The sequence below is a fragment of the Rhinolophus sinicus genome, linkage group LG06 (assembly GCF_036562045.2).
Source record: "Rhinolophus sinicus isolate RSC01 linkage group LG06, ASM3656204v1, whole genome shotgun sequence".
NCBI lineage: Eukaryota > Metazoa > Chordata > Mammalia > Chiroptera > Rhinolophidae > Rhinolophus > Rhinolophus sinicus.
Genome location: NC_133756.1, coordinates 13016439 through 13031102, shown reverse-complemented (window position 1 = coordinate 13031102; position 14664 = coordinate 13016439). Strand labels below are relative to the sequence as shown.

General features: G+C 41.2%; 1 protein-coding gene across 4 annotated transcripts; it reads right to left on the bottom strand.

The window, feature by feature from the left end:
- Positions 1-715: 715 nt before the first annotated feature.
- Positions 716-13787, bottom strand: LOC109450117 (zinc finger protein 69 homolog B). 4 transcript variants are annotated; one of them, XM_074334483.1, is made up of 6 exons: positions 13076-13787; positions 12224-12652; positions 9704-9789; positions 8752-8878; positions 8220-8315; positions 716-4529 (listed from the first exon to the last, which is right to left on the bottom strand). In XM_074334483.1, the coding sequence occupies exons 2-6, from the start codon at positions 12348-12350 to the stop codon at positions 3361-3363; spliced, it is 1605 nt and encodes a 534-aa protein (XP_074190584.1). In that variant the 5' UTR covers positions 12351-12652; positions 13076-13787; the 3' UTR covers positions 716-3360. The 4 variants fall into 4 exon arrangements, with proteins under 4 accessions (XP_074190584.1, XP_074190585.1, XP_074190586.1 ...); XM_074334484.1 differs by having other exon boundaries at positions 13161-13787; XM_074334485.1 differs by having other exon boundaries at positions 13168-13787.
- Between the last annotated feature and the right edge of the window lie 877 nt (positions 13788-14664).

Genomic DNA, 14664 nt, shown 5'->3' with positions numbered 1-14664 from the left:
ATGAGGGGTGGAGACTGTTGAAGGGGTAGAGCCTGGCTTTCACTGACAAAGGGAGCTAAAAGTCCCACAATTCAGTATGTAGTCTTAGTCTCCATTTTAGCCCTGTTTCTTACCCCTGGTCTCTATTGTCTGGTGTCCCTGATTACAGAGCAACTCTGGTCCTTCTCCAGCGAACAAACTTCTAGTCTCTTTTGAGACGGGGGAAGGTGTTGGCCTGCACTTGCAGACAGAGCTAAACAATACTACCCTGTCAACACAGCCCCTATAAAACCCTCCTCAACCCCTCCTTTGGGGTTGCAAGTCTCCTTTAGGCGTGCAGCCCGGACTGTAGGGGTCTTTGCTCAGTCCGATATACTTTTCTCTCTTACAATAAAAACTTTCTTAACTTGCCTGACCACGCGCAGAGAGAGGAATGTGTGTGTAGCAGCCTGCTGTAGGGGGCAGGTGAGGGGACCTTGGGAATCTATAGAATTCCAACCAATCCCAATTTTCAGCCTGTCATCTTCTATGATGCCCAGTGTCTCCTAGGCCTCGGCCTTCCCAGAGACCTCCTATTACCTGTATACTTTGCTGTAGGCCCTGTTAAATCAGCAACCACTCTTATTACCAAAATTGTGTTGACATCTCCTGTCTGCTACTGTATTCTCCCCTGCTGCTGTATTCTTTTATCCATCCCGTTTTTTATTAACTCATACTTACATAACAAAGATAGCTCATGTCATTAATCAGCTATATTTAAGTGCATTTCTGACAAATTAACTTAAAAATACCCTTCCATATTATGTTGGTTATAATTCATAATTCTTGGAAGTCTATAAATTCTATTCATTTGCAAAGCAATAAACAAATAAATAAATAAATAAATAAATAAATAAATAAATAAATAATAATAAATGGAAACAAAAAGCTCTTACATATAAAATCTAGGTAGGAAAGTACAGGGATCACTTTTCTCTGTTGTCATAGGGATACACAATTCAATTCAGTTCAAATAAAAACAATTCAACAAATATTTGAGTCCCTACTGTGTGCCAGGCAGTTGTAGGCACTTGTGATACATCAGTGAGAAAAACAGAGCCTTGCCCTCATGGAGCTTACATACTAGTATGGAAAGACAATAGTAAACAATAAGCACAATAAATATGTAAAAATATCTAGTATTTTAGGTAATACATGATGGAAAAATAAAAAGTAGAGCAAGTTAAGGGGTTTGGGGAATGTTGGAGTCGGGGAGTAAGGAACAGGTTGCAATATGAAGTACCATGGTCAGGACAGGCTTCAGTGAAAAGGCACCATTCGAGCAACGATGAGAAGGTAAGGGTGTAGGATAGCTAAAGGAACAGCTAGTGCAAAGGCCCGATGTCAGGAACAAGGCTGGAGTTCCTGAGGGAAGTCTGGGATGGACACATGAGCTTGGTAGTTAAATAGAGACGGCATCTTGTGCTGTAGGATGATGAGGTCACTAAGGGACTCTGGAGAAAAGTGACAGTCATGCCTTTCACTGAAAGAAGCCATCAGAGAAACCCAAACTCTTAGGAAATGTAACAGCACAGAAACATGGTGAACATACGTAAGGAACAGTGTGTATCCCCTCTGTACTTTGGCCCATCAAAGTCATACAAGGCCTTCAGAACTAGAGGCCAGTTCAATAAAAAAAAAGTAAATGTAGTAAAAGAAAAAAATCAAGAGATAGTATCTATTCTGGATTTACACTTTTACTTTTGATAGTTCACACTTATAAATCTCAGGCAATTGAATTGTTCTGCCACTTAAGAATAAGAAGTTGAACTTGACCTACCTCCAATTATGTTTGGAAGGATACGGTATCTACTAAGCTTAGTGAAGTACTATGAGTCAATTCCTCCATTTCTTCTCTCACACTTCCCTGCCTCAAAATAGCCCCTGCAGTCACCTCCCTTGCTCTCTTTAGTAGGCAGATACGTTGTTCTGAGGGCTATCTCCCAGTTCCTCTCAATCAACAGAAAGCACACTTTCAAATCTAATACTGTATCCTGATCAAAAAGGAAAGTTAAAAAAAATAGTAACCGCCAGTCTCAATATATCCATCTTAAAAAAGTCATCAATATACATTAAGGAATTATGGCCTAATCTTTTTATGTGTAATAGTGGCATGTGGTTATATTTTAAGAGTGCTTATCTTTCAGAGATACATCCCAAAGTACTTATGAATGGACAAAATAAGTATCGTTATACACTGAAGTCTTCATAAATATCTCCAAAAATAATTCATAGGCTTCTACAACAGCATTACAAATGTAGTTTTTTAAATTCTTGCAACAAAATACCAAAGAAATTGATAAGGAGCTAAGACTTATGGCACAGATATACACAAACATACTAATTTGACATTAAATGAGTTTCTTGCCATTAGTCATTATGCTATAGCAGAAATGGCAAACTACAGCTCTTGGACTAAAGGCAACCCAACACCTGTTTCTTAAATAAAATTTATTGGAACACACCTACATCCATTCATTTATGTCAGTTCTCAAGTAGGCATAATCTCGACTCCCAGGGAACATCTAGTAATGTCTGGAAACATTTTTGGTTGTCACTATGGGTGGGGGAATAGTTGGCATCTAGTACGGGCATCTTGTTATCAGAAATATTGCTAAACAGTGCATAGGACAGCTACCCATAACAAAGTATCTAGCCCAAAATATCAGCAATGCCAAGGTTGAGATACCCTGGTTTACGTATGGTAGAGTTGAGTATTTCTGACAGATGCCTAATGGCCCACAACACCTAACATATTTACTATCTGGTCCTTTATGGAAAAGGTTTGCCAATTCTTCTCTATAAGAAACCATAAAATATATATATAAGTACCTCATGGATAGTAGGTTATCTATCAGTTCTAGAAAGCTTCTTTTAACATTATTTCTTCCAGAGTGAGCCAACCAATATTTTTATTTATACCTCTTCTAGCCATATAAAGCGCTATAGTAAAAGTTGTTTTGATATGTTAAAGGCATATTTAAAACAGTGATTCTCAAAAGCCAGTCCACAGATCACTGACCTGCAATGATGAAGTTCTCACTGGCCCACAGTAAAATGAGAAAAATAAAGACACATTTAGGAGATTTTCATAAAGCTGACTTAATTCAATGTAAAGGGCTGTTCTTTATGATTATATCCCTCCTGTATTTTAAATGCCCTTGCTTTTCTGAAACAATGCTGATAATAGGTGTTTTTTTTTTAAATATGGCAAAACTAATAATAGTTGTAACATTTGATTAAACCAATAAAAAATATTGTTTCTTAAAATCCAAAAGTCAGAAAACTACTAATTTAGAGGCTTTTGTTCCAATATGAGGATTTTTTGATGTTGAACATATTTCACATATTGTTGCTGAAGGTATTTCTTAAATGTGTTTTGCAATGTCTAAGAAGTGATGAACTACAGCTGAAGGCTTTTCCACATTCATTACAATCATAAGGTTTTTCTCCAGTATGAATTCTCTGATGTTTAGCAAAGGATGAATCATGCCTAAAGGCTTTCCCACAATGATTGCATTCATAAGGTTTCACTCCAGTGTGTACTCTCTGATGAATAGAAAGATGTATTCTCTGGCTAAAGGCTTTCCCACATTCCTTACATTTATACGGTCTTTCTCCAGTATGAGTTCTCTGGTGTTGAGTTAGGTATGTGCTGTGGCTGAAGGTTTTACTGCATACATTACAAATATAGGGTTTCACACCAGTATGAATAATCTCATGCTGCCTGAGGTGTCTAATCTGAAAGAATGCTTTTCCACAGTCTTTGCATGTAAAAGGTTTCTCTCTAACATGAGTTCTCACATGCTGGATCAGCCCAATGCTCTGGCTGAACGCTTTCTCACACACACCACATTCATAGGGCTTCTCCCCAGTATGAATTCTCACATGCTGAGTAAGAGATGACGGGTGTCTGAAGGTTTTCCCACATTCCTTACATTCATAGGGTTTCTCACCAGTATGGATTCTCTGATGTGGAATAAGGGAAGAACTTTGGCTAAAGGCTTTTCCACATTCTTTACATCTGAAAGGTTTCTCTCCAGTATGAATTCTCATGTGTTCTGTAAGGTGAATGAGCTGTTTGAAGATTTTTTCACAAATACTACATTCAAAGGTTTTCATTCTTGTATAACTCCTTGAATGATTAATCAAATCTAAATTGTATCTACTTCTTCTTCTACTTTTGTCATATTTATGGTCTCTTTTTCTTGGAGGACCTACTGGGCCTGGAATAACTTTTGAGCTCACATTAATACTTTTCTCAAATCTGTTAGATTCTTGGCCTCTCCCCTGAGTGAGCATTTTCTTGTGGATCAAGGGAATTTGCCCCTCACCCATTCCTTGGTTTTCCTGGTGGCTTTCAAACTTATCATATCTGGAGACTCTTCCAAATGTGGAATACAAGGTCCTTCTTCTTGTGGACCTTTCCATCATCAGGCCATGGTGTAATTCTTTCCACAAAATATCATTCTTTAAGGTTGACTCTCTGCATTCTGTTTTACTCTCCAAGTCTGAAAGAAAACCAAAAATATAAATAGCCCATATGCACTGCATTTAAAAAAATAAATGGACATAGTGAGAATGGAAGGGAAAAACAACAACATATATTAAGTACAGGAAGCTCGGACTGTCTTCAAATGTGATACTGCCATCTAGAAAGCTAATATAAAAGGAAGTGAAGAAGTGGTCAAAGGAAGCAATTATAAGTATGTGAGGTGACTTTAAGAAATTGGGAGAGTCCATCCATGTGAACTGCAAGAGGAAATGGAGTAAGAAGAGAGCATTGCTATAAGGGCAAATATCAAGAGATAAGGTTAAGGGAGATAGGCCTCTAATACCATATCATCTCAAGCCCATATTTCTGTGACAAAATTTTATTTTCTTTATTTAAAAAAAATTTAAGTATTTATCTCATACTTTTTACACTTTAAAATAAAACATTAAATAATATAGGAATGCATTCGCTAAAAAGGGGTAGACTCTCTCAATCTCATCCCCATTTCCTCCAGTCTCTTAGGATTTTGCAATGCATCTGTTCAGAGATTTCCCAACAATATGTGCATGTTTGCATTTATGTATCTATGGTCATAAATATACATTTGCACAAAAACGGGATCATGGTGTGTGTGTGTGTGTATTTTTGCATCTGTTTTATTATTTTTTAACTCAGCTATATCTTTTAGGCCCCCTTCCACCATGTCTGTACATTTAGATTGATCTCATTCTTTGTAACAACTGCATAGCATTCCACTTTATAGACATATCATAATTTTCCCTACTGAAAAATATTTAGTATTTTAGTATCCAATTTTTTACCTTCTCATTACACATACATTTGTGTACACTCCTGTCAGTATTTCATAGGATTTACTAAAGAGGAATTACTGGGTCGTGGGTATGTGTGCTCTCAGTGAATGTGAGTACCTTTCCCTGCAAACTTGGGCTTTTTATCAATCTTTGTAATTTTTGCCTATGTAAGAGGTGAAAAATGGTCTCAATTTGTGCCAAAATATTAACTACATTGTAAAATCTTACAGGATAGAGAGTATGTATTCTATCCATAGTACATATGGCACACATTTTTGGATGAGGGGTTTCCCTGATTTTTACTCTCTATTTCTATCCTTCCCTTCTGGAACCCTGCCCTAAAATATGAATATTTCCCATTTACAGTGAAATCTTATTCCCCAGGATTTCTAACTTCACTTTAGTTATAGCACATACAAAGTGTTCAGTAGTAGCTGGATAGACTTTAGGATGGATTTAAAAAGCAAGTAGAGATGTTTAGATTACTCACTACAGGGAATAGGGAGTCACTTAACTTTCTTTGTAGGGAAAGAACAAGATAAATGTAGATTTCAAGTGGCCAAATCTGGCAGTAACATTCAAAATGATTCAGAGAAAGAAAATAAGACTTAACAAATGCAACTAGAAAATCACAGGAATAGGCATAAGATGATGGGAACGTGGCTTAGCACTTCATCAACAGACATGAAGAGTAGGAACAGATCTAACAGGTCATATCAAAGAAGAAAGCATCGGGAATGAGGGGGAAACTGAGAGTAGAAAGCATTATACATTCTTGCTGATACCATGATTTCCAGTCTTAGAGACTGAAAGAACAGGAGGAGTCATTCAGGATGAGAAACTTGTTTGGGAGAGAAGATGGCTTCTGTTTTGGGATGCACTGTGTTGGAAATGACAACAGTGAATCTATATAGAGAGGGATGTGTGGGGATAGAGTCCATATGGATGTATAAGACCAAGATAAAAATATGGCAAATACAGGTGTCAAAGGGACAGTTGAAACCACCAAATGCATTGGTGGGAGTTTATGAGGAAACAGAATTGCAATGTAAAAGAGAGGCGTCTCAGGGATTGTGGCAGAGGCTGCTTGCTATTCACTGACATCTGTTCTCCCCATTTTTGAATACCTAACTACATTATAGGCCCCATACGTCCTTGAATTTGATTGAGTGAAGTGACAAAGGTCTCCCCCGTTAAGTGAATGAGAGTGGAAGTGATGTGAACCACCCCAGCTTGGCCCATAAAGTGAGGTCCTCTTTGCACTTATATGACCGCTGGCTAAATTCAGACAATGGGAAGGCCCTGAGGGGATTGTGGAGCCACCATCTGGAAGAAATCTTGGTCCCAGAGTTGCCAGGTGGAAAAGAACTGTCCAGTGAACTAAACAGTTCCCCCAGACCAGTATATAAGCAAGAAATTCCTACTCTGTTTGAGCCAAATTTTAGAGTCTATTTACTACAGTAGTTTAGCCTATACTAACAAAGGTGTAAATGATACATCTGTATTAAAAAGGATGTTGAGGACCAGCCCGGTGGCTCAGGCTGTAGGAGCTTTGTGCTCCTAACTCCGAAGGCTGCTGGTTTGATTCCCACATGGGCCAGTGGGCTCTCAACCACAAGGATGCCAGTTCAACCCCTGGAGTCCAGCAAGGGCTGGTGGGCTCCGCCCCCTGCAACTAAGATTGAACATGGCACCTTGAGCTGAGCTGCCGCTGAGCTCCCGGATGGCTCAGTTGGTTGGAGTGCGTCCTCTCAACCACAAGGTTGCCAGTTCGACTCCCGCAAGGGATGGTGGGCTGCGCCCCCTGCAACTAGCAACGGCAACTGGACCTGGAGCTGAGCTGTGCCCTCCACAACTAAGACTGAAAGGACAACAACTTTACTTAGAAAAAAAAAATCTTGGAAGTACACACTGTTCCCCAATAAAGTCCTGTTCCCCTTCCCCAATAAAATCTTTAAAAAAAAAAGGATGTTGATGAGAAGTACCCCCCGCCAAAAAAAAAAAAAAAAAAAAAAAAAAAACCAGAGAGAGGAGACAACAATTATTAAACTAGCTGTTGAAGGAAAGGATACCAAGAAGGTGATGAGGTCTAGATAACCAGTACTGCCTTGCAGAATAGCACCATAAGAACACAAACTGCAGACTTGGAGTCAGAATGATTAGAATTCAAATACTGACTCCAAGTTGTAGGTATGCGACCCGGTACAAATTTCTTAACCTATGAGGCTTCTTTTCCTCATTTGTAAGATGAGGCTAAAGTCAGCACAGGACTCAGAGAGGTCAGCTTGGTAAGTAGCTGTCATTATTACTGCTCTTAGAAGTTGAAGAAGACTGTTAAAAGCCACCAGATTTGGTAAGAAGGAATTATGTGGTTATTTCCCAGAGTCATAAATTACCTGAAATAAAAAGTTTACACAAGTTAAAAAGAGAATCAGAATTAAAGCTATGATCACAGAACAAGATTTAGGGAAAAATTTTAAATGGAATCATGAGAGAAAGTGATATCCACGATAAAATGACATGAGAACCCAGTGAAGGATGCTGTATTTCATGAGGAGAGATCCATGGAAATCTGAATGTATAAGAGAATGAAACTATGCTCAGGGTAAGATTGAGAATGCTATAGAAAGCAAAAAAAGAAATAATGAAAGTCAGGCCAGGAGACATAAAAGTCAGGTCAGGTGAAAACTAACCCTGATGAGGAAGGCATCTCTTCCTCTGATTCCGGAGAAACTAATGAGAAGAGACAAGTGCAAAAAAGGGGTAACCGAGTGGTAATCAGGTTTCCTGTGGGTTCCATCCAAATGGACTCAGTCTTTCCCCACAGCCTGGAGAAGCCCTTGAGTGGAACTCTCTAGCAAACATAACGAAGGCCCCATCTGCCTTACTCTTACCTGAACTTGGACATCCTGAAATATCTCTCTCCATCAGCCATGGTTCTTCTCCTTTCTCCAACTGGGAAATCACACCAGGTTTGGAAAGCTGGTACCCTGTTTATAGAGAAGAAAAAAACTGTATGTGCTGAGGTCAAAAAGCCTTCGCAGGGGGCGGCTGCATGGCTCAGTTGGTTAGAGCGCAAGTTCTGAATGACAGGGTCGCCGGTTCGATTCCCACATGGGCCAGTGAGCTGTGCCCTCCACAACTAGATTGAAGACAATGAGCTGCCACTGAGCTGCTGGAGGGGCGGCCAGATGGCTCAGTTGGTTAGAGCGCCAGCTCTCAACAACAAGGTTGCCGGTTCAATTCCCACATGGGATGGTGGGCTGTGCCCCCTGCAACTAAAACACCACAGCAATCCTGACTTGGTATTCAGAATGAACTAGAAATATTTAATAGAGGGTCCAAAGCTAAAGCATAGCACTTAACTTAGAAATAAAATTTTTCTTCCAATAGGCAGGTTCTAATTCCAAGGGAGCCCATCCTTACCCACTGAGACCAGGTTCCCATAGTTTTCCAGCATCACCTCTCGGTACAGATTCCGGTGAGCAGGGGCCAGCTGCCCCCATTCCTCCTGGGTGAAGTCCACAGATACGTCCTTGAAGGTTAACAGTTCCTAGAACATCAAATATGTTCCTTTTCAGCCAGAGTTCAGGAAGTTGTCCTGACCTTATCTAATGCTAAGAGATTTTAGTCAAGTTTTCCTGGACACCCTCTTGAAAATTGTTGTGCTGATTCTCTGCTAGAAGTTATGAAACAATGCTGAGAGCATGTAAGTTGTCTTTTGCAACTTACAATTTGGCAGAAGGCAAAATACTCATGAAATATTAAAGAAGGTCACACTAATTTAGATTAAAGACAATAAAGGTCAGGAATATTTGAGCAAGAAGGGAGTTCAAAATGGGCAAAGGCCACAAGAGAAGACAGGGACCACTGTTGGGCTGAAAGAATTGGTGAAAATGAGAACATTTCAGCTGGGGTAAAATACCATTAGCTGGGTATTTCTGTTAGAAAGAAAAGTATGTGAGAATAGCATGCTTCTGGAGGGAGCAGGAATTCCAGCTAGTAAAGAAGATTCCTTGATGGAAGCAGACATTCTGTGCTGTAAAGTATAAATGCAGCTTAAAATGTTTCACGTTTTTCCTTCCTCCAGATACCATCACGGAAGTTTAATGGTAAGAACCACACTACTTATTTTTACACACACAGACACACAACATGCACAATTTTTAAATTTGTTGGACAGAGGTTTGCTAGAAACAAGAGGGGTTCCTGAGGAAGGTTACTACCGGTGAGGAAATTACCTGTGAATGAGGATGCAGCCTCATTTCAACCAGGCTAAGAACATCCAAGTGAAGAAGTCAGCTCAAAGAAAATCCAGTCCAGGGCTCCTAAAATCTGAGAAACAATTTCAAGAAAGTGACAGGAAACTCCAACCCACCTGGGATTCTGCTATTGGGGGCGCAGGGATCACTTCATTCTCAAAACTTTCTCCCTGGGTCTCATCAGCATCCTGAGAGAGCAGAGCTGGGAAAGGAAAAGAGCCATGAGGTTTGCATCTCCCCAAATCCCCCAAATCTAAAAACTGCCTGCAGACCTGCTGAATGTGGCTCTTCCCTCAGTACATTTGCAAACAGGGACATTCAGGGCGACTCAAGAGCCTCATGAGGAGGACCAGCAGTGCACTGTTTTGGGGATTAAAGTTTCCCAATGTCAGTGCTCGTGCAAAAGTACAGCTCTGCCAGGCACTCCTCTGTTCAAAACTTCTTAGAGCTTACCCACTGACAAGAAAGAAAAATCCAAACACTTCACCATGGCCTTCAAGACCCTCCGCAACCAGCACAAAGTTGCTTCTCCAAGTCCTGTCTCCCCGGAACACCATCCTTCATCTACTGGACACATTCCCCCACGCTATCCCGTTCACCATTCTTTGAACACACCTGGAGAGCAGCCACCTCAAGTACTCTCCCCCAAGGCCTACTAGGCGAAAAACTGAGGTATCCTCCTGGACCAGTTCAAGTCAAGTTTTCTGACACCTTTAATAAGAAGAAAGCTTCCTCTCCCCTGTACTCCACCAAAGCTTGGTTTTTATCTCTGGTGTCTATCTCAGGCTGCCTATTATATTTATTTTTATAATTCTCTCCCTCAATTGAGTACTATTATGAGTATATGCATAGAAACTGTATCCAGTTCATTTTTTCCCCATCTTCTAGAGTGTTAAGCATAACACCTGCCAAGTTGCTAGAATTCAAGAAACAGTGGCTCTGAATTTGAGGTATTAAAAATATGAATCAGATGGGGTGGGCAGTTAGCTCAGTTGGTTAGAGCGTGGTGCTAATAACACCAAGGTTGTCAGTTCGATCCCCACATGGGCCACTGTGACCTGCGCCCTCCTTAAAAAAAAGAATTAGGAATGAAAGCACATGAATTGTTGTCCTTGTATTTTTTCCCAACTTTTTATCATGAATATCAAACACCCATGTAGCCACCACCTACATTCAATGACTGTTTACAAACATTTGTCATATTGGCTTCATCTACCGGTATTTTTTTCTAAATCATTTCAAAGTTCCAGACATCATGATACTTCATCCAAAAATACTTCAAATAAGGATCTTCTCCTGTATCATGACAATACCAATTGTCACACTTAAGAAATTTAACAATAACACCATAGTATCATCTAAATAGTCCATATTCAGATTTCCTCAATTGTTCCCAAACTGTCTTTTATTCTGGATTTTATTTCCTAACCAGGAGCCAATCAAGGTTCATACATTCAAAGTGATTGTTATCTCTAGTCTCTTTTACTCTAGAATAGTATTTCCCTTTTTCCCAAGACATTAGTTTTTTAGAGACCAGAAGTCTCACAGTATCCTCATGGTGGGTTTTACCTTATTTGTCCATCCCTTGTGTTTTCTTTAAACCAGAAGTTCAGCCTTTAAGCTTAATTTGGATCAGGTTAAACATTTTGGCAGGAATACTTCATGGGTGATACCATGTGTTTTACAGTACATTACCCAGAAGGCACCAAATGCCAGGTTATCCTATTATTGGGATACTTGGTTAAGATCTGACTACCAGATCTCACCCCTGGAAAAGGATGTTCTTTCCTTGGCATTTAGCAAATAATGTGTGAGAGAGACACTTTGACAGCATGTGAATAACCTGTTTCCCATCAACCTTTCAATTATTTCATTTACGGTAAAATATTCTATCATTTCTTCTACATTTATTGTCAGGTATTTTCTATAAACAGCTTCCCCTCAGCAACTGGAAATGATCTAAAAATCAAGGTAAACGCATCCTTCATTTCCAGAATAACCTATTTTCAAAGTAAGAAATCAGTGTGTTCATCACCACCAACGTTGGCAAATGAGTTTTTCTCCCCTTCTTTCTCTATTTTAAATGTCATCATGAACTTGTGGGATTTTATTTACTCAAGGTGTTACAATGAATTTGGACACTTAAAACTGTCCCAAATTTGTCCAGTGGAAGCCCGTTGAACCTGGCTATTGCATCCATCTGATAAATGTCCATTAGTCTTTGAGCTCTTCCTTGCTTTCTAGCACCAGATACTCTAGGCTCACCTGGCACTCTCCCTGCTGCCTTCTACTTATGACCTAGCCACCAACTACCTGGTCAGGTCTCTTATTTGATTCACAATTCCTCAGTAAAGTAAGGAAAACCAGGCAAGTCCTCCCTGCCCCACACGCCCATGGGGAAGACGAAAAGAAAGAACATATACAGCCATGGCACTGAAATATTGGTTTTATGTTGAATTGACCATAACTACTCAGGAAAACCCCAGACCAAGAACCATAATCAAGACTCCAAAAACCTCTTATCCAATGGTCTCCCCAAGAGATGCTTCTGCTCAGGTGTCCACCTTCCTTCTCACACCAGAGGATGTTGTTGCTTTTCCTCCCCCACCCCCCACCCCCCATCCGTCTATTCTCACCTTCTCCTTCAAACATCTTAGTTAAGTCTTCCCACAGGGGCGCCCCCTCCTTGGCCTTCCTTGGATGGTGCAACTTGACCCCGGTGCTGGCCTCGGTGGGCAGGGTGATGAGGGGCCGCTGCAGCATGATGACTTCAGCACTCCTTTCTGGGGGACTCTCCACAAGGCGGACACTCCTGATTGGGCTTGTCCACTACTGATGAGGAAACTGCAGGAAGCTCTAAATGTAGGCTTTACAGGTGTACAAGTGTCCTCCCTCTCAGGAATCCAGGGCACATACAGTACCAAAAGCCGAGTCTGGACCTTTCAATGTCAAGGCTCTCAAGGAACACTTCCTTCCCATCTTGAGCTCCATCTGTCTCCTCCACAAGCAGCTGGAGGCGCCAGGTATTTATCCTAAGCAGCCACCTCTGCAGCGTCCTGGTGATGCTGGACAGAAAACATTAGAATCAGCAAAAGGATCTAGAAGGTTCAGTTCTATGATCAGAATTCTAGAACTTGCACGAATCACTGAACAATTTTTACAAAAGATACACGGAGACCGTGGATATACACAGCCCTCGTGGTCCAAAACACTGCTGGAGTCATAAAGCATAAAGAGCTGGGTAAAACCCAATTCTTTGTTTTTAGGCACTATTATGTTTAAAATAGACTGAGATGTGGAATCATAGCGGATCTCGGTTTGAATCCCCGCTCCTTCACTTGTTGGGTGTGGCAAATCATGGAACCGCTTTAATCCCGTTTCCTCCCCCCTAAATAGAGAGGATAAATAAATCTTTTGCCAGAGCTGGACTGGCCCGGCCCTGCCCTCGCAGCCTTTGTCTGAGCCCGACTCCCGGGCTTTGGGCTCACCGCGCGCGACGCGTCACCGCGGGCGGGGCGGAACCGGCGCATCCCGGCTCGTCCTCTCCCCAAGCCCGGGAGAGTTGCTGCTCACCCCTCACCGGCTCGGATCGCACGCCCTGGCCCTACAGCCGCGGACGGATGGTGTCCGCGCAACGCGAAGATGCGCCTACGTAGCGAGGCCCCCGCCGGTGCGCCTGCGCGGCCGCGGCCTCCGCGCGTGGTTCCCAGCGTCCTCCGGGGCAGCTCCCTGTTCGCAGTGGCCTCCCGGGGATGCTCGTCCCGCGGTCCCGTTGCTCTCTGCTGCATTACAGATCCGAACCCAGGTTCCTCCACACACACCCTCTCCCCCCACACACAGAGACTACTGAATAGAACCAGCTCTCCTCTGCCGAGACTAAGCATGTGAATGATTTTTTCTGTGGAGGTTTGAAACACTTGACAATAGGGAAGAAAACATCAGTGTCACTTCTTTGGCGAAACAACATTGGTATAAAAGAATCCATACCACTGTCACTTAATAATAAATACGTGGAAACGCATGAAAATGGAATGGGATCCAGTGTTTTATTTAAAGATCAGGTAGGTTTTTTTTGTTCTAGTATTCAATGTTTTTAAGTCAACCGATTTCCTTGTATTTCTGAAATGTCAGAAAATACACAAAAGCAAAATGTTTATAATCTCACCAAGCAGAGATAACCATTGCTAACATTTGGTGCACACACTTACCTGCACCCTACACACACACACACACACACACACACACACACACCAGTGATGTTTTTCATGCATTTTTATGTTTTTTGGGTGTTTTTTGTGTGAGCCAAAAATGACCATACTGTAAATTGTTTTATTCCTGGGTTTTGTCTCAACAACATAGGAGTACATAATTCCAAGTACATACTTCTACTTCAACAGTTTACAAAATTAACAATTTAGAAAGTAGAATAAAACTTTGTAGTTGCTAGCTGTTATGGACTGAATGCTTGTGTCTTCCTCACCTACTCCCCCAAATTCATGTTGAAGCCCTAACCCCCAGTGTAGCTGTATATGGAGAAAGGAAGTAATTAAGATTAAATGAGACCATAAAGATGGGGCCCTAATCCAATAGGATTGGTATCCTTATAAGAAAAGACACCAGAGGGCTGTCTCCTTCTGTCTCCTTTCTTCCTTCCCTCCCGTCCTCATTCCCTCCCTCCCTTCCTCTTTCTTTCTCTCTCTCTCTCTCTCTTTCTCTCCCTCTCTCTCTCAGTGCAGGCACTGAGGAAAGGTTATGGTGAGGATTTAGCAAGAAGGCACCATCTATAAGCCAAGAAGAGAGCTCTCACCAAAAACTGACCCTGTCAGTCCTTCATCTGCGATTTCTAGCCTTCAGAACTGTGAGAAAATAAATTTCTGTTGTTTAAGCCACCCAAGCTATACTTGGTTATAGCAACCCAAGCAGACTAAGTCACTAGCATATAGTATTTATAGAGTATGAGGCTTTGTTTTAAGTGTATTAGGTATTTTAACTGATTTAGTCCTCATAACAACCTCTTAAGGTAAGTACTATTATTATTCTCACTTTGCAGATAAGAAAACTGAGGTTTGGAGAAGTT